Genomic DNA, 27,703 nt, shown 5'->3' with positions numbered 1-27,703 from the left:
CCTCTCAGGGTTACAGTTAGGGTTAGGGTTAGGGGTGGGATAAGGGAGGCAGGGATTTGCAGGGAGGCGTTTAGAGCTCCGGAGGCTGACAGCTTGGGGCCTAGGCATGGGCTGACCATCCAGGAAGCAGAGAAATCCAACCTCTCTAAGCTCCCTCGTCCTCCTCTGACGACATCGATGGCATCTCATGAGTTGGTTACAAAGACTGAAACGCTTCACGCATTTTGAGCCTGACCCAATCCTTCCCAGCAGGTTGTCACAGCCTCACCACTTGTTACTTCCCAACCCGAGTCCCGCCTCCCAGATCACGGTCCACTTTCTCCCACCGGGCAGCACTCTCAGGCCCAGCCAGGCCCAGCCCTGTGGGGTCCCGGGGCCTCCCCCCTTCTCTGCTTTCGTCAAGGGGAAGGTGCCAGGACAGCCGAGAGCAGGCAGGGAGCCCCAAGTGTCCCCCTGGCACACGGCCCTCTGGGGAAGAGGAGGCTAAACACGGGATTTTCCCGATCCATTCTGGACATGCCCAGGATTGCCAGCCCCGGGGGCTGCGGCTTGGAGGACGGGGTCTCCGCGGAAGCCTGGTTCTGCCGCCTGGTGCGAGTGGGCCGAACCACGTGGAGACCGGAGCCCTGTCACCCACCTTCCTCCAGAGGCCTGTTCCTGTGGACTGGCGGGTTATCCCAATGTGCAAACCCTTTCCTTGCTTCCTAGCAACTAATGACGCACAACCCATAACTGCTGTATTTTTCTCACCTATATGCAAACTCATCTGTCTCAACTGACCCCTCACCTCTTTCCGTGCCTCCAAAATTCACAGCCCACCATCAGCAGAAAGCCTTAGGTCTTCAGCATCCCCGAGCATTCTCCACATCCTCTCACCCGGGCTCAACATGGAAGCCCCCCACCCTCCTTAAGAACTGCCTGCTGCACTGGCATTTCTCTCACACCACGCCCAGCCCACCAGCCATGTCGGCTCCACTTGCGCCACCCCCTCACTTCCATGGCCTCACCCTCCTCCAGGCACCTCCACCCGTCTCCTTGTCACTCTCTGGGCCCTCTCCCAGTGATGCACACAGAAACCACACAAGGTTTTAAAACACAAAACAGAGCATGTCACTTGGCTCCTTGTCCCCCAGGGGCTCCTCGCTGGGCGTGGAATAAAGGCTCTGGCCCAGCCCACCCCCTGCCCAAGCTCCACGACTCTCCTCAGCTCCCCCACCCAGCACGCTGGCCTCATCGCCACGGCAGGGGTCTTCCTAGAGGCTGGGCACTAAGGATGACTGTCCCTGGAAACCCAACACCCTTCCACGGACACACAGGCAGCCGCGCTCTGCTGACCGTCCTCTCCAGGGTTAAAGTGGGGGAACCAGGGCCACCAACATGGAATCCACTGGTAAAGTGACACGGATCAAAACCAGTGCTCACCAGGCGGCCGGGGCCTGAGAGGGGCACAGCCAGTGCTCACAGCTTACCAGGAAGGAGCACAGGAAGATGAAGGAGACGAAGTAGAAGTAGGCAAAGTCGCTCCCACACTCGCTGGCATTGGCGAGCTCGTCGCAGGCCTGGTTGCTGAGACACGACAGCATGATCTCGTGCCAGGCCTCCCCCGTGGCGCTCCTGGGGAGACGGCAGAGTGCGTGAGGCCCCAGGAAGGCCCAGGGCTGGCTGCAGCCAGGCCAGAGCCCAGCACGGGGGGCAGGGAGGGCGCCAAGCCCACCCCTCTGGACACGGCCGGGCCTGGGTAAAGACAGGTGTTTCCTGTGCACCTGCTAGTGGTAGGTTCCCAGATTGATCGGTCATTGATAAAGCACTAGTTAGTGAAGACCGTCCGCCGCACTGGAAGTTCGGTGTCACAGTGAACTTCCCTTCGTGGACATCTGACATTGCAAATCTAACATGCCCACAACTGAACTCTGGGTCTGCTCCGTCCCATCCTTCCTCACGTCCGTTGTCCAGACCAGAAGCTTTGGAGTCATCCTTGTCTCCTGAGTGTGTCTCCTCACCTATTCCTCAGCAAACCCTACCGGCAACCAGCAGGCGGAATCGTAGCACTTTTCACACCCGCGTCCAAGAGACAACCTCCTGCCCCTGAATCCTGAGTAGCTGCCACCCTCATCTTGCGTCCACCCCTCACAGAACCTCTAATGACCCTCCTCGCTCGCCGCGAAAGCTGCCGTGGGCTGCAGCAGGCCCTGTGCCCTGGTGGCCGACATCTCCCTGGCCACTCTCCTGCCGAGGCCGGGCTCACCGGCTGCAGCCACGCTGGCCTCCGAGGCCGCGCGAACACTCAGCACCGGGCGCTCCCCCACTTTCTTCCTGGGACAGGGCCGGTGCCAGGGGCCCCAGCTGCAGGACGGGCACAGCTGGGCCCGCGCCCCACGGGCCTGGAGCTGCTGCAGGGGCTGCTTCTGCTCTTGAGGGTTTGGCTGGTCAGGGCCCATGTGAGACACAAGACCAGGAAGTAAGAAAAGTCTCTGGGACCAAAAGTTTTCCTCAGATCTTTTGTAGCACGAGGCAAGATATTAATAGATGGAGAAATTAAATTAGCGTATCAGCTAATGCTCAAAGAAACAGCACTGCTAGCAGGAAAGGACAAGCCAAACGATGAACAGGGGTTAGAAAATGCACTCCAGACAGCTCAGTAAGCAGATTTCAGCCTGAGCTCCAACCTCCACATGGAGGGCCCGAGGAGAGTGGGGTGCCCCTGGGCCCGGCCCGGTGACCGGCCCGAGGAGACTGGGGTGCCCCTGGGCCCAGCCCGGTGACCGGCCCGAGGAGAGTGGGGTGCCCCTGGGCCCGGCCCGGTGACCGGCCCGAGGAGAGTGGGGTGCCCCTGGGCCCAGCCTGATGACCGGCCCAAGGTCTTGGCTTCACACATTTTCAGAAATAAGCAGAAGTGGCAAAACCACTGGAAGGACCCCAAGGCAGGGCCTGATGCCAGCCACCCTCACCTCAGATCAACATGAAGAGCCTTCTCTTCCCTCCCCCAGGAGGCAGCGGGGTCGTCCCCCCACCCCCGGCCCACAGGCCCAGCTCCCCATTCACGGTGGCCTCTGGAGGCCACAGAGCTTGGGCCGAGGCCTCTGAGCCCAGACACAAGCCCGTGTCCCCCAAGGCTCCACACTGCACCCCCAGAGTCCAGGGCACGCGGCTTCTGCAGCGATGGGGCAGGCGGAGGGCAAGGCCGGACCCGGCTGCTCTGGCTGACAGCCCCTCTGCCCCCCGGGCCTCAGACCGCAGCCTCCCCAGAGGCCTCTGAGCTGCCCCCGGGACTCCCCGGTCAGCCTCCCTTTGCCCTTCTCTCCAGGACGCGCGAAGAGGGGAGCTGGACCGGGCCAGTGGGCGGGCAGCAGGGTCGGGTCCCGGGTCTGCGCCCCTTTTCCACCGGAGCTGAGCTGTGGCTCGTAGATACCTGAAGAGCAGCATCAAGGCTTGGAGAAACGTCCGGAAGTTGTTGTGCCGATTGATGCTCGTGTCGTCGTCCAGGGCAATGTTTCCGAAAACCTGACACGTGAAGAAGACAGCGTTGGACACTGCAGGGCACCCGGCGCTGAAGGGGCAGAGGGGCAGGCGCCTGGGGACCCCGCGTTCGGCTGAGGGGCAGCGTCGCTTAGCGACCCAGGCCGGGCTGCCCGCGGACGCCGCGGTGGGCAAACGGGGCTGGATACAAGCTGACAGGGGCTCTGCTGTAGGCACGAAAGGAAGCATTTTCAGTTTCCATTTTCCATCAAGATTACAAAGCAGTGATTATATTGGTAATAGCACTGAGAGATAATTTGAGAATTTCTTTGGAAACTTCTGTGTGAATATCACAAAATGTTTTTTATCAATTTTACTTTTCTTAGGGTAAGAAACACAAGTATTATCAGTAATGGAACTGATACTATAATTTGGTATCCAGCTGAAAAACTTATGAACAAACACATCCCCAACAAAAAACAAATATCGGTGACGCACCTCCTGTGGTACATCTCAGACCAAAATGGGAAAAATACATAGTTGTTTTAAATGCCATCTGATCTCAGCAAATTATAGAATGAGAGAAATCTCCATGAAATGGGTCCGTTTTCACCTAACCTCTAGGACACTGGCACTATCCCACTATAAATCAACATTTAGATCCACGACGATCCCTCCATCCTTACTGCCGGGAAGTGGCCGGATGCCGAAGTGCACGACTGGGACACGCTGCTCTCCCAGAGCCAGTGATGAAGCGTCATCCGGAGAGTTACAGAAAATCTGGATGACGCGAGCCGAGCGTGACGAGGGCAGTGGTGGGTGGGGCCTGAGGCCCCCGGCGTGAGCCGTGGCAGCTGCCTCACCGGCCAAGGGGACAGGGCCGCCCTCCGGAGCGGATGTGCGCTTAGCAGGACGCAGGTGGTGCAGGCCCTCGTGGGCCGTCTCCCGCTCTGCCAGCCTCGGCCTGGGGGTGCAGCAGCCCCGACACTGCGGCTGGGTCTGGAGGCCACTCGAGGCAGCACATGTGCTTGCGGGAGGGATGGAGGGGAGGGGTCGGGGCTGGGAGCCCTGCTGCCCAGTGACAGTTATTCTGAGAATTAAATAACTGTGTGAAGTGCTTAGAACAATAACTGGATCATGAGAAATGCTCGAGAAATGCTCAACAAATGCTACTTTTTGATCACCAGATGCCCACGAGGGACCCCCCTTTGGCCCAGGGGACAGAAGCGTGCACCTGCCCAGCGGCGGCACTCACCTGCATGCCGATGATGGCGTAGATGAAGAAGAGCATGGCGATGAGCAGACACACATAGGGCAGGGCCTGTGGGTGGGCACGGCGGGGGTCATGGCCCTGGGCCACACACCGCCACGGACCCCCACGGAGCCTCCAGGGTCCTCATCTGTAAGTTGGGATCACAGACCTACCTCCAAGCTTTCCTGAGAGTTAAAGAGATCACCTACAGGCCCCCTAAAATCTACTTATGAATGTCCACACTGCTCGCCCCCCGGGCCCCGGCGGCCACAGGGCAGCCTGTGGCAGGGAGAGGAGGGTCTGAAAGCCTGGGAGGCCCCCGCCGGCAGCGTCACCTTGAAGGACTGGACGAAGGTCCACAGCAGGATGCGGATGGTGTAGCCCTGGCGGAGCAGCTTGATGAGCCGGGCAGCCCGGAAGAGACGCAGGAAGCTCAGGTTGATGAAGTTGTGCTGCAGAGAAGCGCGGCCGTCAGAAACCAACACTCCCAAGCTCGGGCACGCTGTTCCCCTCCCACAGCCTCTCCCCAAGCCCCTGTGGCCCCAAAGACAAATCGTTAAAAGAGGTTCAAGAGAGAGTTTCAAATAAAAAAAAATTACCCCTTCACAGTCTAAGCAGCAATCGGCCACAGAAAACCTTTCGAAAGTAGAGCCTGTCACTGCAGATCACTTCTCATGCAGCAAACCAGAGAAAACCCCCTTCCACCGAGAAAAAAGCTCCCCAAAGCCGCTCCCTGCTGCCAGGTGAGCCGAGCGGTCACCAGAGCCCGGCCTCAAATCCGGAGCCTTGAGCAGTGGCCGTCTCTGCAAAGCCGTGTGCAGCGTGGGGCATGGCTGCCTGTCCACGGGGCACCCCGGAGGGGCCTCTTGGAACTCAGTGGCTGTGCCCTTCCCTTCCAGGCCCGGCTGGGGCTGGCAGACGGCAGTGGACGCCTCCCGCGGGCTGCTCCAGGTACCTGTGGGCAGCCCAGAGCCTGCAGGTCACCAAGAGAGACCCACACAAGCCGAAGCAGCCCATTCTGCTCTGGAGAATCCAGGGCAGGCTCGAGCACTGTTCCCTCATCCAAGGGGCTCAACATCAGGCACCAAGATCAATCCATAAACCCCTGGACTTCAAAGATGGCCTGGGTGCACAGCTCCCACCCTGGCCCTGGGGAGCCTTTAATCCCTGGAGACCCCACCCCGTCCCTCCCCAGGAAGCCTGGGCTCCGGGGAGGGTCTGTGCTCAGGCGGTGGAGATGCTGGGGGCAGCCGGCTGGGGGCCGCCTCTCTCTGTTCAGAGCCCAGAGCACACACCCGAGAGCAGCTTCCTGCCACTGGTGTTTATAAACGTGCAGTCCGCTTGGGTTCAGACGTGTCTGCACTGCCAGGCTGAGTCTTCAGATAAAGAGAAGAGAACACAGAATGTTGAATGGGGAGCAGCAGCAGGGGCTCACAAAGATAGAAGCCGCGGCCGCCAGGGCAGAGCCACGTGCTGGCGCTCTTGGGAGCTACCCGTCTCCAGACGGGGGTTTGGTGGGGAAACCACGTCTCTCTCTCTCCCACATACAGGGCAGCAGCACCAGCCCTGTGCTCAAAGAATGCTCCAAACTTCTCCGCTCTCCCAGCTGGTTTCTTTGGTTCCCACCGTGGTGGCTGAGGATTCCAGCACAGGAACTTACAGCTTGTAGGCAGGGGGTTGGAGCCGTGGGGAACGGGGCTAATTCTGGGCCACCCAGTGCCACTGGGGTCGCTGGCACCAGGGGGACCGAGAGTGGTCCAGATCAGCAAGAGGGAGAAGTGGCCTGGGCGTCCCTCCCTGCTCCCCAGTCCACTCGACCGGGGCCAACAGCACGGCTCACCCGCTCAGGGCAAGTGTGGGGTGCTCTCAGGGCCCAGCTCAAAAGCAACCTGCAGGGAGGCAGCTGCCAAGACAAAGACCTTCCTTGAGACACCGGGGAAGCTGAGAAGGAAAGAGGGGTGGAAGACAAACAGGGTAGGGACAGGGCACTGCAGAGAATGCGCAGTCACCCCAAGGGCTCAGCACACAGAGGCCACACACAGTCACTTGTCCCCACTCCCCTCCCGGCCAGGCCTCCCTCAGGGCCTCCGTGGGCAGCAGGGGATGGGCAGCCCCAGAGAGAGCGAAGAGCGGATGTAAGGTGTCCTGGCCCGTCACCCCTGGCCTCGGCCGGTCGCCTCCTCTCAGCACCCCGTGGTTTCTGTTGCAGGGGCAGTGGGCACCGGACCTGCCTCCTTCAAGCCTCCTCACTGCAAAATGGCTTCGCCAGGGACCCCCTCCTGGTGGGCGAAGGGCTGGGGGAGCCAGCACACTGCTGGGGGCTCTGCCGCTCCAGGTGCCCGCGCCGGCCCAGGCGGTCACAGGCAGCGAGGTCCCTCCAGAGCACTGCCGGGGGCTCTGCCGCTCCAGGTGCCCGCGCCGGCCCAGGCGGTCACAGGCAGCGAGGTCCCTCCAGAGCACTGCCGGGGGCTCTGCCGCTCCAGGTGCCCGCGCCGGCCCAGGCGGTCACAGGCAGCGAGGTCCCTCCAGAGCACTGCCGGGGGCTCTGCCGCTACAGGTGCCCGCGCCGGCCCAGGCGCTCACAGGCAGCGAGGTCCCTCCAGAGCACTGCAGGGGGCTCTGCCGCTCCAGGTGCCCGCAGCCTGGACCCAGCACTGCTCTCACGATGCAGCTGCCACTCCAATGGGGCCCGGTGGTCTTTTTGAAGAAGAAAATACATCTACGTACACACGCACATGCACACCCACGTGATGCATGCGGTGAAGGGGTGGGTGCAGGTGGAGCTGGGCAGACAAGGGCTCTGAGCAGAGGCCTGACCTACGTGCAGTCAGAAGCCAAGAGGACATCACTTGGACATTTCTGTGGCATCCAATGGCCTGTTCCCAAAACTCAAGTTCTTCCCCTCCAGCTGTAAAACTCTGTCTCACAAAACGATCACTTTCTCTAACAGGAGCTGGGTAAGAATTTCCAGTCATAACTTCAGTTTGGTCTGCTACCAAATATCTTTGCCCCTTTCTCGAAATTCCTACCGACCTGGAAGGAAGCCCCGGTCGGCACCAGCTGCACCCTACAGAAGCTCGTTGACTCCGTGCACGCGCCACGAACAAACCCTGTGCTCCTGCCCTGCTGTGTCCCGGAGCTGACCCTACCTTGCTCTGCTCAGGCTGTCCCCACGTGGCCCTGCCTGAATCCAGAAGACGTTCCACGGGCACCTCCCACGGAAGAGTCTGTCCAGGGCAGGCACCACGGGAGGCTTTGCCAGAGGCCACTGGGGGAGCTGAACCTTTCTTGTCTGTCATCGGGATGGGGACAACATAGAAGACTGTGCAACAGAAACCACAGGCAAACGCACATCCCGCAAAACCTCCCCAATTCCGAGCCAATCCCAACAGGAGAATGTGCCCAGGCACAGATGCCTACCCCCACCAGAGACCCCCATCTCCTTCCTCAGCCAGTTCCCAGAATCAAACCGGCCCTGGGAGGGCTCTTGGAAGCCCCTACAGGGCCCCCAGGAGCCGGGGGGGGTGCAAAGAGGCCAGGGGCGAGTGGCTGCAGTCCCGGGTGGGCAGGGAAACAAGAATGGCAGAGAAGCCCAGCGAAGCAAAGCAGAGCAAGGCAAAGCGCGGCGTTTTAAGAACGATTTAAAGTCATGAAACCAACCGTATCCTATATGTGATGTTTTCATGGATGGATATTTGCGTGTTATTTACAGATTGGATGGTTTGAGCAGCAGGAGCACAACATACAGACGGAGACATGGGTTTTCGCATTGTATGTTGATTGGATGGCGTGAGTCAGCAGGTAGGTGACGGTAAATCAAGAATAAGAACAGAAAACAAAAGAGAAAATGAGTCATCGAGACAAGCAAAAACTCAAACTCTGAACACATCACTGGGAAATTTTAGATTTTGGCAAATTTTGCATATTTTTCTTAAAATGCATAAAATCAAAACATTTTTTGAACCTGTAGGCTATGCAGACAGGGTGGCATTCATTTGCATTTCTGTTTGTAATGCAAATTCAAAGACAATTCCGACACTTTTTTTAATTTCCAGGCAAAGAAATCAATGTCAGTTTTATGCTCCTTTGGAGCCCTCTCTAGCTGCCCTTGCTTAAGACTATTTTGACTTTGAAGGTGGGGACAGGAACTGACACTCATATTTTTGCCTAAGGAAAAAAAAGTACATTCAGAAAGCAAACATATGAAGTGAATGCTTCATGAAAAAAAACCCACGAATCCACACGTTGGGTTTTCTTTCATCTTTTCTCCTCCAGGCACGCAGGGTGAAGAGCTGAGCTCCGAGCGGGGAGCTGGGTCCCCGCCGAGCTTGCAGAGCCTGGCCCCAGCCTGCGCCGTGGAGAAGGTGGGTGTCAACGCATCACAGGCCTCCCCCAACCACGCAGAAGCCCCGGAGCTGCGTCCTCGGGCTCCAGACGCCTCACCTGGAGGAACAGACTCCTGTCTCCAGCAGGGGCCGTGGGAATCAGAGGTGCACCCACCTGCCCCTCTAGAGCCCACCTTGGACTCACATTCCCGGTGGGGCCCACACACCGCGAAGGGACAGGGCTTCCGAAAGGCCGTGACAAAACCGCCTCGGCTGAGCCCATGTGGCAGACTTGGGTTTTTGTGCCTGGACACTCAGCTCATTAACTTTTTAAAACCATGAAGTATACCACATGAACAAAAGAATATAAATAAACGAATGTTTGTAAACTCACAAATATCCATATCTTCGTCAACATTAATCGAATGTTGATAGAATGTCAACATTAATTTTGAAACCTCTCCTGACTGTTCCCTCCCGTCTCCCCAAATGTAGCAACGGTTCTTCCTGCTTGTTAATCATTGCTTTTCTTCATTGTTTTACCACAAACGCTTAGACGCCTGTTTTCACCTACACAATGGGATCCTAACGTCCCTGGTCTTCGTGACTTGCTCTTTTTGCTCCGCATTGCAGAGAAGCACCATATTGGTGTGCAGGTAATTTACACACGTTTCCTATGTGGCATTTTGTTGCATTTGCACACCCTCGCTGGCAGATGCGTTCTACTGCCAGCGGACACTTAGATACCCGGTATTGTGCCATCATGAGCAATATTGCTATAAACATCTGGGCAAACACCTCCAGGTTCATCTGTGCAAGACGCCTCCTGGGATATACACCCAGGAGCGAAGTTGCTGGGTTGTAGGTGTGCACGTGTCCAACTTTCCAGGGAATGCCAAACTTTTCCAGAGAGGTTGGACCCACTGACACCCACCTGCAGTGAGAGTTCTGGCTGTTCTGCATCCTTGTCAACACTTAGTATTGTTAGGATTTCTAACGTTTGACCGTCTGGTGGGTGTGAAATGGCATCTCAATATCATTTCAGTTTGCATTTCCCTGATTTTATTTTCGTATGCTTTTTGGTCATTTATGTTTTCTATTCTGTGAAATGTCGAATCGTACCTTTTGCTCATTTTTCCATTGGTTGTTTTCATTTTTCTGATTGACACCAACCCTCTGCCAGTTATTTGGAAACCCCAACACCCTGTGGCCACACCTTTGCAGCCTCTTCTCAGACGCCCAGCTGCTGGACGCTGCGGTGTTCCTGAGCTCAGTCGCTTTCCTGTCCTCCGTTGATCTCACTCAGTCTCATGGATCCGATAACACCGTGTGTGCTTGTGATTCCCAATGCTATGGGCCAAGTTTGGTTCTCTCCTCCAAACTCCACGCCCATCTGTCCAGCTGCCTTCTCCAGGAGGTGCCTCAAACTTGTCCTGCCCAAGAGTGACCTGTTGACTTTTCCCACTTCAATTAATCGTAATTCATTTTTCCAAGTGCTCAGGCTAACGCATGTGGTGTCCTTCGCGCTTCAACTTTCACATCTGCACCTCAGACCTCTCAGGAGGGTTGAGCTCCGCTGCCGCAGGGGTAAACCATGGGATGACAAGCCCTTTATTGACTTACCTCGCCTTCTCCTTCTCAGGGTCCGCTTCTGGGAGAACCCCACAGAGACCATCCAAACTGATCCACCCACTCCACTTCCCCTCTGCAGAGCAGCCAGGGTATTCTCTTAAGAGATCGGTCAGACCACGTCACCAAGCTCTCCAAAGGCTCCTATCTCACTCCAAAGCCAGAGTCTTCCTCTGGCTGCAAGGCTTTCTTCCTGTGTGCCCTCGGCCCTCCCTCCCGTTCTCTCTGCTCCAGCCATGCTGATTCCTGTCCTTCCCCACAGATGCTGAAGGCTCTGTGCTCACGGCCCCCTCTGCCAGGGCTTCCCCTGCCCAGGCTCCCCAGAGCTGCTCCCCCCCAGGCTCCCCTGCTCCCCCCAGGCTCCCCAGAGCTGCTCCCCTCCAGGCTCCCCTGCTCCCCGCAGGCTCCCCTGCTCCCCCCAGGCTCCCCAGAGCTTTTCCCCCCCAGGTTCCTCTGCTCCCCCCAGGCTCCCCAGAGCTGCTCCCCCCAGGCTCCCCAGAGCTGCTCCCCTCCAGGCTCCCCTGCTCCCCCCAGGCTCCCCTGCTCCCCCCAGGCTCCCCAGAGCTGCTCCCCACCAGGCTCCCCTGCTCCCCCCAGGCTCCCCAGAGCTGTTCCCCCCCAGGCTCCCCTGCTCCCCCCAGGCTCCCCTGCTCCCCCCAGGCTCCCCAGAGCTGTTCCCCACCAGGCTCCCCTGCTCCCCCCAGGCTCCCCTGGGCTGCTCCCCACCAGGCTCCCCTGCTCCCCCCCAGGCTCCCCTGCTCCCCCCAGGCTCCCCAGAGCTGCTCCCTGCCCAGGCTCCCCTGCTCCCCCCAGGCTCCCCTGGGCTGCTCCCCCCAGGCTCCCCTTCCCCCTCTGCCAGGGCTGCCCCCCTCAGTCTCCCCAGAGCTGCCTCCCACCCAAACTCCCCTGCTTTCCCCCAGGCTCTGCTGCTCCCCTCCAGGCTGCTCCCCCCAGGCTCCCCAGAGCTGCCCCCCAGGCTCCCCTGCTCCCCCCACCCGCCTCCCCAGAGCTGCCCCCCAGGCTCCCCTGCTCCCCACCCCCCGCCTCCCCAGAGCTGCCCCCCCAGGCTCCCCTGCTCCCCACCCCCCCGCCTCCCCAGAGCTGCCCCCCAGGCTCCCCTGCTCCCCTCCTCCGCCTCCCCAGAGCCGCCCCCCCCACCGAGGCTCCCCTGCTCCCCACCAGGCTCCCCTGCGTGACGAGGAAGTCACCTTCCTCGAGTGCCCTCTCTGGCCACCTACCTGTTCCCACCACACTCGCCAACCTCTCGTACCCCTTCTCTGCTTTTTCTCCTGAGCACTTACTACTACCTAACAGCGTGTACATTTTACTAACTTTCTCACTGATCTGTCTTTCCCACCAGAACGAAGCTCCAGGAAGAGCAGAGGGTGCTGTCCTTCCTGCACCAGCACTTAACAGTAGCGGCCACATGCGTGAGCACTTGGATGCACATGAGAAGGGATGTGACCCGTCTGCTCTCTGCTCGCCCTCCCGGGAGCAGAAACTGTTCATTTTGCAATTTGTTTTGTTTTAGTAATGGCGAGCACATTTTGTTTTACTTTAAAAGATAATCTCTGTATTTTCTTCTAAGAGTTTAAAATTTTCCCTTTTATATTTCAGTCTTTCATCCATCTGAAATTGATTTTTGGTGAACAGTATGAACCAACATTCAATGTCTGCTTTTCTGACATTGATCACTGTTGATTACACCCACATCAATTGCTGAATTGTCCCCACTAAGCTGCAGTGCCTGGACAGCCACGTGTCTTTCACAAACTGCGCGCCTGCTCTAGGCTCTCGGTTCCTTCCGCCGCTGTGCGTCCCCACTCACAGAGCTTTCCACACTCATCGCCCGCCGACACGCCCCTCCTGCCCCTCAGCCACACCCTACTCCTCCTAAGGACCTTGACTCCTCTTGGGACTTGGCGCTTATAAACTTTAGAACCAGCATGTCAAGTTCCAAAACAAACAAATAAAAACCATTGGTGCCCCTGTTGGAGTTGGCTTGACTCCGTAGATCAATTTGGGGGAAATCAACGTCTGTATGACATTGCTACCACGGAGCCATCGGCCCGGGATGCACGCCACCTGCCGCAGTCTTGGCATCTTTCAGTGAAGTTTAGTAATTCTCTACATGAAGAGCTTCAGACATATTTTATTACTTTGATGGTCAGGATTGCTGATGAAAAGAATTGACTTACTCAAGTAATCCTATATTCAGCCACCTTGCTGGATTAGTTTTAGATTATTCTAGGTTTCACCCATCAGATACAATGCTATCTGTGAATAACCAGTTTTGCTTATTCATTTTCTAATCCTTAAACATTTTATTTCTTTTTTCTTGTGCTATTCATCAACAAGTACTTACTGAATGCCTACAAAGGGGTAGTGAATAAAATTGTCAAAACCCGCTACCCTCACAGAGCTGACGTGTAACTTGCTGCCGTGCCCAGGACATCAGCTTCAATGTAGAGAAGCAGATGAGATAACAGGAGTCAATGTCCTTTACTGATCTCAAAGGGAATCCTTTCCAAACTGTATCAATATGATTTTGCATAGGGTTTTTTGGTAGATACTTTATCAAGCTAATAATCCCTAGATTTCTGATAGTTTTTATTATGAATAAATTTTAAATTTCATTGACTGTCTTCTATGCATCCATTATTCTCCTTAGATCTGTTAATATAAATTATATTAATAGATTTTCTGACATTGAACCAAACTTATATTCCCGGAATAAATCCAGCTATCTATATTTTTTTTGTGTGTGGTTTTCTTTTTTTTTTTTTGTACACTGCTGGCACTTATGAGAAAAGATGTTTTAATTATGAGAAAATAAATAAAAAGGAGTCACTATGGCTAAAGGATTTAAAATGGAGTCAGGGCACCATTCAGGAAGTTGCTCTCACGCAAGCCTCAGCAGAGATCACAAACTGCCAAGACGTGCAAAACCCAAAGCTGCAAAAGGCCTCTGAGGACATCTGGACTCCATGAAACGATTACAAGATGACGAAGTCAGCCAACTGTCTAACCTGAAGGACATCCACCAATCCCAACTCTTTACAAACAATTTATGTAATACTCTTTTTCCTTAAAAACCCTTGCTTGGAATCCCCAAGACACGAGACAAATCTGTGCTCCCCGAACTGCAATTCGAAGACACCAAACAAATGCTTCTGTCGCTTTACAGCTCAGTTTGTTATTTCTCAGTCAACTCTTAGATATTATTTAAGATTTGGCATTTACATTTATGAGTGAGTGTGGCCTGTGACTTCCTTTCTTATATTATCCTTTCTCTAATTTTGGTGTCAAAATTATACTAGCCTCATAAAACAGGTTAAGGAATGCTTACTCATTTTCTAATCTCTGGAAGAATTTGTTTACATTGAATTATCTTTCCTCGTATTTTAGGTAGAAACCCTAATCTGTAAAATTATTAGAATCTGGTGTATTCTTTGTGGGAAGATAGTTTACTGACTCAACTTTTAATATAGGATTATTCTGTATTAAATAATAATACAGATTATTATCTCTTCTGTCAGATTTTTTATCTCCTGTCAGATCTGGCCATTAATATTTTTCTAGTAATTTATCCATTCACCTTCATCTTCAAATTTATTCAAATAAAGTTGTTCAAAATATTCTACTAATATTTTTAAATCTCTCCCATATCTAGAGTCATGGACTCCTTTTCCCTGTCTTACATTGCTAATTTGACCATCCACTTTTTTTCCCTTGGATTAATCTTGCCAGACATGTCAATTTTTAAGTCTTTAAAGAAGCAGGTTTAGACTGTTGACTTTTTCTACTGCATTTCTGTTTTCTATTTCCTTAATTTCTATTTTTATACTTCCTCCTACTTTCTTTCAACTTATTCTGCTGCTCTTTCTCTAACTTATTATGTTACATGCTTAACTTTCACTTACTTCTTTTTTGTGATATAAGTATTTAAGGCTGCAAATTTCTTTCTAAATACTGCTTTGGCTGTATCCATTAGTTTTGACATACAGTATTTTCATTATCTTTCAGTCTTATTTTATAATTTGCATCATTTCATTTTTGACCCATGACTGATTTGGAAGTTTTTCCCTGGAAAGTGTACAAGGCACTGCTAGTGACTTGCCCACATCCCCCGTGGCCCCTTTTCTGTTTTCTCTGTGCTGGCTCCCCACGTGCTCTCACTCACAGAGGCAGCACGTGAATGTCTTGGTGCAAGGGTGCCCATAGGCTGCCAGAACCTGTTTTTCCTGTGGACTCACTGAGGCTGCAGTTCTCTTGCCCCTGGCTGAGATGGCTGAGGAAATCCGGATGTGGGATCCACACTATTCCCTGAGCTCCCCAACAGGAACGAGCCGAAGTTTCACTCCTTGGAACACGCTTGTGTTTTTTCCCTTCCTGATCCAACGACCCCACTCATCTACCAAGTTTTCCTGGGAACATTTCCCAATGAGTCATTTTTGGATCACAGTTTATGCTCCTGGAGAACCCAACCTAAGATCGTTGGCAGTGAACGTGGTCCCTTGAAGCAGACCCTTCGGCTGTGCAGATTCTCCACTGCTGATGCTGAGTGAGGTGACGGCAAGTTCCGGCGTGCTGCAGTGTCACACTGCTGATATCCTCACCCGAGTGAATCTGGATGGGGACAGGTGGAAGAGATGCACTGGCTTACATGGTGTCATCAGCACTCATGATGGGGAAAATGGTGACCATGAGGACTGTGGAGCTGGCCGACTGTTATGAATTGTTCTGAACAAACAAACTGCAAGCTGAAGTTGACCAACTATCAAATCAGAATACAATGTGACCTCAGAGGCCTCCGTGACAGTAGATAAAAACAGAAGTGGATTGTGCTGAAGACCAGGTCTGGGACGTGGTGGTGAGAGGAGCTTGGCAAGCCTCTGACACCAAAACCAGAGACTTCCTAGGGAGAGAGTGGGACCCTGACACCCGGAAGAGGTGTCAGTGTGCCTCAAAACATTGAACCTAAAGATTTCTCTGAACCCACTGGGCCTACTGCCCCACTGGAGGATTTCGGCTTCTTGTGCCTGAACACCACGCAAGATGGCCCAGGCCTCTTCAAGATCCACCACCCTCCACTGCTGGGATGGTTCCCTGAGGCTTGGAAAAATCAGAGTCCACTTTAAATGAGGTGGAGATGCCAGACTGCCTTGGCAGATAATGCGTTAGGGATCAGGAGACAGAATGGTGAGAATCCTAGAAAGGATCTATGACGTAAGATCCATTTGCCCACCAGAGGACTATTTTCCTAGAGATGACAACAGGAATGATTTGAGGAGGGTACGTCATCACTCCGAATCCACCACTGTGGTTGTCTTCTGCGGGCTGAGGCTGATGGTAGGAGAAGCTGCCACAGAACAAGTTTTCCTCGGGGAAGACAGGTTTCCAGAATTGTGAAGGGCAGGTGGCGGCAGGAAACCGTCAGTGGTTAGCTGGATGGACCTACCACGAAGGGCAGCAAGGCCAGAACGGGAACCAGAGGCTCTGAGGCACAAAGGTCTAGAGCGACAGCCCGTAGACCAAGGAGACCAAGAGGCAAGACAAATGGGAAGCCAAGAAGGATACATACAATAGAAAGCAATAAAAACGGGTGAGCTGATGTCGTCCACCCTAGTGGAAACACACAATCTCTTGCCCAGTTTCCATACAGAGCCAGCTCTCAGGCCCAGAACACACAGCTCGGAGAGGTGAGGCATCCTTTAAGAAGGGTCTCGCAACATTACAGGAGGTCGGTGGTGATTCCCCAAATCCCTCCCCGAAGAGATCTAAGTCATTTACTCAGGAGGCTGTGATCTGGACAAAGAAGAGCCCCTGGATGTTCTGAAGGCTGATGGATACCAGTTCCCAGCTAATCCTGACACCAGGGGACTGAGGTGTTTCCACGGCTCCCTGTTAGGGGGGAAGGGAAGGTCAGGTCGTAGCTGCGTCCTTGGCCCGAGTCCTTTCCCTGGAGGGGCCCACTGGGTCCAGAAACCCAGCTGGTGTTCGTCTGCCTCATCCCTGTGTGTTCACCAGGATGGATGTTCTCGTCCTGACGCAGACGGACCCTCTGCACTGAGGACAACCATACCAGGAAAGACCAAGTGCAAGTCCTTGAGCTGACGACCCCTATATCCAAAACAGAACAGCATACGCGGCAGTGACTCCTGTACGGAACTAAAGACTTCCAAGATGCAGGGGAGTGGTCCACATCTCATCCCCATTTAATTCACCAGTGTGGCTCCTGCAAAAAAAACCCTGATCTCGATGGATGACAGTGGATTACACCAGCTGAAATTATCTCCAATCCCAGTTGTTGGGCCAGATTTGGTATCTTTAGAAGAACAGACCCCTTCAGGCTCTGGCACTGCATGCAGTCACTCCTCTGGTGAACTCGGCTCAGTACCCATCATCAAGGGAGATCAGAAACATATTCCATCCCCACGGTGCATTCACGGTCCTGCCCACCCCAAAAGGAGCTGGTTCTGCAGAACATGATGCCGGTCCACTAGAGTGGTGACACTGTGCTAATTGGACCTGATACCCTGGTAGGTCATGTGTACTCCAGGGCACAGCAGATAAACTCTACAAAGACTCAGGGGTCTGCCCACATCGCAGTCCAGGCCGTGCTAGGACACACACCCCAAGGAAAAGGCAAGTTACTGCATTTCTCACTTCTTACTGTTGGGAGGCTTAAGAGGTAGACTATGCTACTAGGGAAACACTTCTGTGACCCAGTTATCAGGTGACTCACAGCTCTGGTTTGAGAGATTTCAGCAGAAGAGAGGGTTTTCTGGAAAATCCAGGCTGCAGTGTTAGTAGCCCAGCCCCCGGGCTGCAGGACTGGGCACTCCCCTGGTGCACAAAGACACTGCGTGGAGGCCTTGGAAAGCCCCAGAGAAAAATCAGAGAGCAGACCTCGGACTCTGCAGATGAGAATCGCCCGGGCGAGGGGCCCTGGTGGGGGCTGTGTCTGACATGAGACATCAAGTGTCTGCCACGCGGAGCTTCTCCTCCTGAGCGGTTTGTGTCAGGCCCACTGGCAACCCAGCAGCAATGAAAACGGCACCTCTGGGGTCAAGTGCAGGCAAGTTGGAGGGCGCAGGCACGCGACAGGTGACCCAGACCCCAGGCCACTCACGCCCACCACACTCGCTTCTCCGCCTTCGCTCATCCCTGCACCCCATTGCTACACCTGGTTGATGCGTGTGCCGCTGTGGGAGCCCCCAGAGCTGGCCTGGAAGGCAGCGGTCAGGCCAGCTCCGGGCAGTCACACTGTGCAGAAAGAAGCTGCCCGTGGTAAAGACACCCAGGACCAGGCAGGGGCCAAAGGTTGCCCAGGGTTCTGGGGGAACAAGATTGGAAGGCTGGGGCAAGGTTCAGGGAAGATGGCTGGACCTTGAAGCAAGCAGGTCTGCGTTGGGGCAGTGGACCCACGAACGGAGCAGCTGTGGAGCCGAGGCGGAGCTGGTGCAAGGCTGGGCTAGGACAGTGACGGAAATTCACCCACACAGATTTCCCACAACATCAACTCAGGATAAGCCATGGAGGTGCAAGAGGCCACCCTGGTGCTGCCACGTAGCACCTGGCTCCGAAGCTGCGTTCTGGAGAAAATGCTGCACAACCTCATCACAGCAGAGGCAAAGAGCCGGCACAGTCCTTAGCAAGGAGCCGGCAGTCAGTGTGCAGCTGGGTGCCCACCCACGGGACGCACGGTCCAGGGAAACCAGCTTCCCACACGCCACTGGGTGACGATGACTGTGCTCATCACCCCCAACTCGAGGTGCGCAGATGGAGAGGTCCTGCCTCCACCCGTGGCCGCCACCTGGCCACTTGGGCTCCTCACGGCAGGCTCCGGTGGTCCCCCACGCTGGCCAGGGAACATGGTCCTGCGGCTACTTGACAGGGCAGGGAGAAGTCTGTCCAGAAGTCTGGGGGTTCACTGGGGCCTTTCTAGACACCCCCATGGCCAGCTGTAACCGGGACTGGGCCGTGAGGCAGCCACAGTGGACAAGGAGGGCTGGCCCAGGGTCAGGGGACTCCAGAAAGGGTGGTGAGGAAACGCGATGGCAAACACCAGTGCAGCGCAGGATCTTGAGCTCCTCTCACCCACTCTCACCCGGTCCCCTCCTTCCTGGAGATGGGCCACAATCCAGAACCTGCCCTGCTGCCCTGGAGGAGCACAACGCCCCGGGCAGCCCATCCCCAGGGACGCCGCTGCCCCTCACCCCCAGTCTGCTCCCAGCCCCCTGTGGACTCTGGGAGTCCACACCTCAGGGTCTGCTCCTGGGAACCCAGAACAGGACCCAACAGGTGAGCTTCTCTGCTTGTACCTAACTCAATGCCTTACACTCCAGTCTTCAAAATTTGTTGAGACTAGTTTACATCCCAGCACTCGGCCAATTTTCAAAATAACTCACGGTTAATAGAATGAGTATCTCTAGTTGTTAGGGCTGTGCACTACACACACACACACACACACACATATATGTGTGTGTGTATATATATATATAAATATATATATATAAAATAAACCTGATATTTTAAAATGTTTTACATTTTACTGGGATTAGTTTATATACTTTTTGATGCCACGTTGTTACATTCATGTACACTGAAAACATGTTCCTGGTCAGCTGGCACCACTGAGCTCCTGGGGGGCTCTTTACCGGCCTGGCTGACCACATGGGAGGAGCATCTGCTGACACAACGCCCAGTCCTGAAACTCTGCCCTGGAGAGGAGTCTCCCTCTCTCTGGGGGCCCCTGGAGAACCCCAGGGCCTAGAGGTGCACCAAGGGGAGTAGCTTCCAGAAAGAAACCACTTTGGGGCACTGGACAGGGAGAGGAAAAGCTACTTACCGCAATCTCTGTTACTAAAATATCAGTAATACTTCCCAACACAGTGACAAAGTCAAACACATTCCAGGCATCTCTGAAATAGTTCTAGAGAGAAAGAAGGGCAGTTAGTGCTAGCGGCTGGGCAAGGGGACGGCCAGCGGCAGCCCCACATCACAGGGGGAGGAGGGCGCTAAAGGCTCAAGGTGGACGGGTGGGAGAGCACGAGGCACAGGAGAGCGGGCCCCATGGCAGGGGTGGGGCTGCGAGCCCCGAGCCCCAGAGAGGAGTCGCCCAAGCTGGGCTGGGGGCACAGGGCGTGGGGGCTGGGGGCGGCTGAGGGCGTCCGAGCATCCCCCCGCTGAGGCTGCCCTCCGGGCAAAGCAGCAAAGCCACGCACCAGCACCCCGAAGGCCGTGATCTTCAGGGCACACTCCATCGAGAACATGGACGTGAACATGATGTTCAGGCACTTCAGCATCACCTCGTACTCGTCGGGCGCACCGTGAAACTGCCCAGGGGATGAGTGCGGTTGGCCTGGGCGCGGCCGCCCCAGGACGGGGCAGATGGAGTCACCCTCCCTGCTGGCCTCCCCCGGCACGGCCACGAAGGGAGCCCGGGCTTGTCCCCGCGCACCTTCATCATCAGCACGACCGTGTTGAGCGCGATCATGGCCATGATGAAGTACTCGAAGGGAGGGGACACCACGAACGTCCACGTCCTGTACTGGAACGACTGCCTGTTCTGCGGCATGTACCTCGTCAGGGGCTTGGCGCTGATGGCGAAGTCGATGCACGCCCTCTGCGTGGCAACAAGGGAGGCTCGTGAGCCGGGGAAGGGGCTCTGGGCTCGAGCGGGCACGAGCCGCGGCCAGCGCCAACAGGCGCACCGCCCCGCTGGTCCCCAGGCTGGCCCGGCCGCAGGGCAAAGCCTCCCGGGCGCGGGCAGGGCGGCTGCGCACCTCGTTTTTCTCCAGGCTGCACTCGGACATCACCTTGTCCCCCTGCTCCTGGAAGGTGATGATGATCAAGGCCACGAAGATGTTGACAAAGAAGAAGGGGAAGACCACGAAGTAGACGACGTAGAAGATGGACAACTCCATGCGGAACCCAGGGCTTGGCCCCTGCTCCTCGTAGGTGGCGTCCACGGAGTGCTTCAGCACCCTGCCGAGAGCAGAGCTTCGGGGGGCTGGGGAGCCGGCCCCGGGGCCGAGACCCGCACTGGGGCCGCCGAGGCCGGGGACGGCCGGGGGAAAGGGGCAGGGCCCAGGGCTCGGCTGTGCTGAGACCACGTCCCAGAGGTGGGCACGACCCTTCCCGGGAGGTTCCCACCCGGGCTGCAGGGGGGACCCCCAAAGGGATGTCCTCGTGGCAGTGCAGTCCCCCCCCCCAGGAAGACAAGGTACAGGAGGCTCAGCCCTGCGCGGCTCACACCCCACCACCCCCAGCCCTCACCCCCAACCCGTCCACTCACCCCCATCCCTCACCCCCAACCCGTCTGCCCACCCCCATCCCTCACCCCCAACCCGTCTGCTCACCCCCATCCTCCATCCCCAACCCATCCACTCACCCCCATCCCTCACCCCCAACTCAGCTACTCACCCCCATCCCTCACCCCCAACCCGTCTGCTCACCCCCATCCTCCATCCCCAACCCGTCCACTCACCCCCATCCCTCACCCCCAACTCAGCTACTCACCCCCATCCCTCACCCCCAACCCGTCCACTCACCCCCATCCCTCACCCCCAACCCGTCCACTCACCCCCATCCTCCATCCCCAACCCGTCCACTCACCCCCATCCCTCACCCCAGCCTGCTCACCCCCAGCCTGTCCGTGCACCCCCGACCTGTCTACTCACCCCCAGCCCATCCACTCACCCCCATTCACTCACCCCCAACCCGTCTGCTCACCCCCATCCACTCATCTCCATCCCTCACCCCCAATCTGTCTACTCACCCCAATCCCTCACCCCCAGCCTGTCCGTGCACCCCCAGCCCATCCACTAACCCCCAGCCCATCTGCTCAGCCCCATCCACTCACCCCCAGCCCGCCCGCTCACCCCAAGCCTGCTCACCCTCATCTCACCCATTTTCAGAGCCCCCGGCCTGGGCCAGGAGAAAGGCTCAGAGGGTACCTCCAGTGTAGAACCTGCTGCTCGTGCACTGATTCTCCCTGCTAACGGGAAAGCCCTGCCCAGCCCAAGGGACTAAGGAGCACTCGCTGAGGGAGGACAGCACAGACGGATGAGGTCAGTGGGCCTCTGCGGACCCCACCCCTGCCCTGGCCCAGTGTGGCCACGACGAGCCAACAGCCACTCACACAGGCCACCCTTCTCCCGTGGACACGGTGAACAGGGTCAGCAGAGCCCAGAGCACGTTGTCATAGTGAAAGTCGTATTTCTTCCACTGCCGAGGCTGAGCTTCCACTTCCTCCTTTTCATAATCCAAATACTGGCCCCTGGGAGCGCAAGCACGGACGAGGTTAGAGGCGGAAACACAGGGTCCTAAACAAGCCCGCATGTCCACGCTCAGCGGATCTCCTTCACGAGCGCCGAGGCCACGAGCGGAGACGGGCAGCTGGAAATCCACTCGCGCAGCAGACAAAAATTAATCCAAAATGCACCAAAGACCTAACTGAACTATAAAATTCTCAGAAGGAAACACAGAGGATTCCTTCTACATATTGTATTTGGCAAAGGTTTCTTAGATATGACACCAAATACATGAGCAAAACAACAACAAAGTAGATAATTAGACTTCTTCAAAATTAAAAGTATCTGTGCTGCAAAGAACACCATCAAGGCCATGTAAAAACAATCCACACAAGGGGAGGAAATATTTGTAAATCATGAATCTGATAAGGGACTTATACTCAGAGCATACAAAATACAATCAATAATAAACAGACAGACAACCCAATTAAAAAATGGACAAAAGACCTGCCTAGATCTCTCCAAAGAAAATATACAAATGGCCAATCAGCTCATGAAAAGATGCTCACCATCACTGGGATCAGGACAAGGAGAGTCAACACAGGGGGGCTAAGCACACTCACCCAGGCGACGGGAATCAGAAAGAAAGGCAGTAGCAGGTGTTGGTGAGGATGTGGAGAAACAAACTGTCACACACTGCCGGCGTGGATGTAAAATGCTGCAGCCACTTTGGAAAACAGGCTGGCAGCTCCTCAAAAGGTTAACCGTGGAATTCCCACGCGACCAGCAGTCCACTCCCAGGCACATTCCCAAGAGAACTGAAACTGTGATTCACCAAAAACCTGCACACGACTGTCCACGGCAGCATCGTTCATAGTGATCAAAAGGTGGAAACAACCCGAATGCCCACCGGCTGATGAACGGAAAACCAAAATGCAGTCTCCTCATACAATGGAACATAACTGGCCATTAAAAAAAAAAAAATGAAGTACCGTGACACACTGCAGCAGGGATGAACCCTGGAAACAGCACTATACGAAGGAAGCCAGACACAAAGACCGCCCGTGGCACGGCTGCATTCACACACAGACAGAAGGTCGATGACTGGCAGCCTGGGCTTGGGGCTGGGGGCGAAGGGTGGGGGTGACGGCTAAAAGGTATGGTGCTTTTTGAGAAAATGAAAATGTTCTAAAATTGACTGTGGTGATGGTTGCACAGATCTATAAATATGTGCAATTGTGCAGTTTAAATGGATGGACTGTGTAGTATGCAACTCACATCTTAATAAAGATATTACCAAGAATAAAAGAAAGGATGGCATTGCAGTAGGGAAGGAAGGGCCTGGCAAATAAATGGGCCAACTGGAGAAAATGTATCCTGACCACAGCTCACACGACAAACATCAACTCCAGACAGATGCAGATCGAGATGTGAAAGGCGAAAATAAAACTTTTAAAACACATAAGAGAACATCCCCCTGACCTTGAAGTAGATTCTTAAACATGATACAAAAAGTACTAGATCTAAAAGAATAAAAGAGATAAGTTGGACTACATTGAAATGAAGAACTTTGTTCTTCAAAAGATACCATTAAAAGAATAAAAATCACCCCACAGAGGGAGAGAAGACATCCAGAATCCATAGATTCGGTAAAGGGCTCCTATCCAGAACACAAAAGGAATTCCTACACCACAGCAGGAAAGAGATGGACACTTCCGACAGGAACACGGGCACAGCCTTGAGCAGACGCTTCCCAGACAAGGGCACTGACGGGGTAAAAGAGCCCGGGAAAGGGGCTACACCGCAGGGAGATGGAACATGGTCAGATACCACCACGTCCTCACGCCCAGAGCCAGAGCCCGGGACGCCCTCCGTCCTGGGCCAGGAGCCCGAAGTCCCAGCCCGGGACAGACGGCTGTGTGTGCCCACCAACAGGCCGGCTTGCGAGACCCAACAGGAGCCACTCGGCGCCCACCGCGGGTAGAACGGATGGTGGCTGGTGTCCATGGAGGGTACCCACGGCTACACACAGCAACGTGGGAGAATCTCAGACAGGAGCGAGCGCTCGCTGTCCTGAGGCAGGAGCAGCCCCCCGAGGCGGGAGCTGTCGGGATGCAGGGGGCCCTGGGGCACTGCTGTGACGTCAGGGAGCTGGTGAAAGGCCGTGGAGTCAGACACGCCACGTACGTGCACTTTTCTCTAAGAATACTAGACTTCAATAAAAAGTTGAAACAGAAAAGACCAACCTGTGGGGCCTCCCAACAGGGAAAGGAGGTGTGGGGTCCAGAGAGGAGCAGCCGCTCGGGCCAGCAGGGATGGGGCTCAGGAGCTCGAGCCCCCTGCACTGCGGGGCCTGTTCTCCCAGTGCTTCCCCGGGGGCTGTGCCCCCCAGCCAGGAGGGTGCCCAGGGCAGGACCTCAACACTTGGCCTCGAAGGCTTGGGGAGCCCTCTGGCCACGGCCCTGGGGTGCCTGTGACTCGCCTGGGGTCCCTGGGGGGGCACCGTCTCTGTCTCCGGGGTGGTGGCCAGCGCACCCCCAAGCCCTCCCGGAGCCTTGGCAGTGCCCCTGCTCCCACCAGCTTGCACCACCTGGCCCAGCCTCAGTTTACCTGCAGTCCCTCTCCAGCTCCTTGGACTTGTCGGTGCAGTAGAAAAACTTCCCCTTGAAGAGCTGCACAGCGATCACGGCAAATATGAACATGAAGAGCATGTAGACGATGAGGATGTTGAGCACGTTCTTCAGGGAGTTCACCACGCAGTCAAACACGGCCTGCAGGCAGGGCGGGCGTGAGGGCCCGAGGGCGCGAAGGCAACCCCTCCTGCTGCCAGCTCGAGGAGGGACGCGAACAGCAATGCCTTTCTCTCGTGAAGGGGGTGCCCAGGGCTTAGCGGGCAGGAGGGGGGCAAGGCGGGGCAGCCTGGGGTCCTGCCAGCGGACCTCGTTCTGCTGCCGTCAGCTGCCGGGAACCAAGGTGGGACAGGCTAGGGGTGACCGCAGCGAGCGCGGGGCCCAGCTCTCGGGCAGAGGCATCAGGTGACCCTCATCTGCCGTGACCTGGGCCTGAGCCCTCAGTCTCCGGTTTCTCTGAACACGCTGAGAGGATGCCCCTTTGGGTGTTCTGAAACGTGACTGCCTGTCTGCCTGTCTGCCTGTGATGAGACGACAGGCCACCGCCTCCTGGGCACCTGCCCTGCCCAGCGCTGGCCCCTCTGCGAGGCCAGCAGCCACCTTGGAAGCACAACCGCCCGCCCCCAAGGCACCCAGGGCACCTGTACCTACCAGACCAGGTCAGGTGCCAGCTTCTCACCTGGACCCACGGGGCCCTGGCTGTCTTCCCAGGTCACCTCCCAACCTGCCCCCTTCACACATAAGCCCTAAGCAACTGGTTTTCTGTATGTTCTCAGGCTGCTTATTGTCTCCAAGGCTCAATTTTCAGGCTGTTAATATTAACAGGACCTGCTGTGCAAGGCTTTGGAGAATTAGATGAATTAAGGCAAATAAAGCATTTTGCATCTTGCCAAACAGAAATGAAATAACAAATCAATTTCAGCCCAAGTGTCAGCATTTGGGTTCACACTCTCTCCTTATCCAGGGCCCTCCCCAGGAGCCTTGCTCTCCCTGCATCTCCCCTCCATGCTTCTTTCCTCATTGTGCTGCAGCTCCTGGCAAAATGTCCTGCTCCACCCGTTAAGGAAGAGAAAACTTACTGAGGTAGCCCACGGCTGAAAGACCCCCAACACACATAGCGCTGGGATCTGAGAAGATGAAATGGGGGGCCTCCCCTCCACTCGGCTTATCCCCACCCTGTGTAGGAAGCTGCAGGAGGGCCAGTCACACATGAACACCCACATGTGCACACATGTAGATGCACATGCTCATGCACATGTGTGCACATTTCCACACACATAATCATGTGAATACACATGTACACAGCACATGTGCACCACAGTCAACACTTAACATATAAGCACATCATGCACACATGACTACATAAATTCATGCACACACATGCACACGTGCACACAATCCTTATGTGAGAGCACACGGATGCACACATGCATGCACACTCTCATACGCTCACAGCACACACATGCACAATCCATAAGCACATACATGGACACACACACACATTTGCATGAGCACACGCACACAATACATGCATGCACTGTCCATACACGCACATACATACATGCACGCACACACACTGACATCTGCATACACATAAATGCACACTATACACACCCATGGACACATGCACACACACACGCACACAGAACAAATATACATGCACACACAATCCATGCATGCACATACACATATGCACACAGGTATGTGCACATGTAAACCCACACATCTGCACACTTGTGTTTGCAGCACACACAAGTGCACATACATGCATGCACAGTCATACATGCACACACGTACACCTGCATGCAAACATCATATACACATCCTGACATGTACACACATACACGCACACTATACACATGCTCACACACCTATGTTGTATATGCACATATACAAACAGACATGCATACAGAATATACACGCATACACGTGGATGCACACAGGTACGTGTACGCATGCTCACAACATACACACTCACAATCCACACACGTGTGCATGCATGCACTAGTCTGTACATGCCTAGACATTGGTGCATGTTCACACACATGCACATGCACATGCATGTGTGCCCATACACCTTCATGCACAGACACACACACGCACATGGGGCACACGTCTGCCCTCCACCCTGACTCCAGGCTCCGACCTTGAGCTTGGGCAGCCGCTTGATGGTCTTCAGAGGCCGCAAGACACGCAGAACTCTCAGGGACTTGATGGTGTTGATGTCTTTCCCTTTGGATCCTCTAGAAGGGAGGAAGCCACAGATGCAGAGGACACTCGGACAGAATGGCACCCTCGCGGCTCACCGCGCCTCTGTCACACACCCCTGCACACTTGGCTCAGGCCCCACCAGGCTCTTCCCCACAGCTGTGGGGCTTCTGCTTCCCATTCCCCCAGCATCAAACATAGGCCAGAGCAGGGGCAGCAGGTACCTGGTGTCCAGGGGGTCCCAGGAGGGGGAGAAGCCAGCCTACCAGGCCACCATCTTGAGCTCCCCTGACCCACCCACAAACCAGGCTCCTCTGGCCACCGAGCCGAGGCAGCCCCATGGGCTGCAGTGTCCCTCCTGACAGCTCTGCACCTGCTCGTTTTCTCCTGCTTGGAGGCACATGGCTAGATCCCACCCTTCCCCTCCTCTGAGTCGGGAGCTGTCCCCATCACCCTCCCGGCTGCAGCACTCTCGCTCCAAAGCCCCTCACTGAATTCTGACAAAGCCATCACGTCCTTCCTCATAGAAAGACGGTCCCTAAGACACCCAGAGGAGTCAGCTGGAGTTGCGGGGGGCAGGCTTAGGTGGGAAAAGAGGAAAGAAAGTGAGGTCTAAGGGGAGGAGCCACGGGGGACAGCACCCCTGGGGCCACAGCGCCACCCAGAGCCCGCACCGGCCTGAGCCGAGTTCCCAGCCTCCAGCACATGGAGGCTCAGCCTTCCCCGCCCAAGGAGGCAGGAGGGTGCCATGGCAGCATGCAGCTGAGGGTGGGGTGGGGTGGGGGGCCGAGCGGGACCGTGAGCGGGCCGAGGGCGCGGCTATGACGGGGCAGAGGGTGGGACCGCAGGAGAGCATTACCCCATGAAGCTTCTACGGAGAATCCAGCAACAGGAAAGCAGAGAGAACACAGTCAGCAGCGCCCAGAGACAGCTCCGCCTGCA

The 27,703-nt window shown here is 55.7% G+C and overlaps 1 protein-coding gene across 1 annotated transcript in view; it reads right to left on the bottom strand.

Moving 5' to 3' along the window:
- The window catches only part of CACNA1B (calcium voltage-gated channel subunit alpha1 B), a 243,566-nt gene that overhangs the window by 38,202 nt on the left and 177,661 nt on the right, over positions 1-27,703 (bottom strand). The window contains exons 25-36 of the mRNA XM_037851173.1: positions 26,700-26,796; positions 24,534-24,694; positions 21,812-21,949; positions 20,454-20,655; positions 20,129-20,293; positions 19,893-20,003; positions 19,517-19,600; positions 8,369-8,374; positions 5,044-5,160; positions 4,712-4,777; positions 3,410-3,501; positions 1,470-1,614 (exon numbers count right to left, since the gene is read on the bottom strand). Of these exons, the coding sequence (XP_037707101.1) occupies positions 1,470-1,614; positions 3,410-3,501; positions 4,712-4,777; positions 5,044-5,160; positions 8,369-8,374; positions 19,517-19,600; positions 19,893-20,003; positions 20,129-20,293; positions 20,454-20,655; positions 21,812-21,949; positions 24,534-24,694; positions 26,700-26,796 (1,384 nt within the window). The remainder of the gene's footprint in view (positions 1-1,469; positions 1,615-3,409; positions 3,502-4,711; positions 4,778-5,043; positions 5,161-8,368; positions 8,375-19,516; positions 19,601-19,892; positions 20,004-20,128; positions 20,294-20,453; positions 20,656-21,811; positions 21,950-24,533; positions 24,695-26,699; positions 26,797-27,703) is intronic.

Source organism: Choloepus didactylus, chromosome 10, assembly GCF_015220235.1.
Source record: "Choloepus didactylus isolate mChoDid1 chromosome 10, mChoDid1.pri, whole genome shotgun sequence".
Lineage (NCBI taxonomy): Eukaryota > Metazoa > Chordata > Mammalia > Pilosa > Megalonychidae > Choloepus > Choloepus didactylus.
The sequence above is the reverse complement of the archived record's forward strand: the minus strand, read 5'-3'. Positions and strand labels throughout refer to the sequence as shown.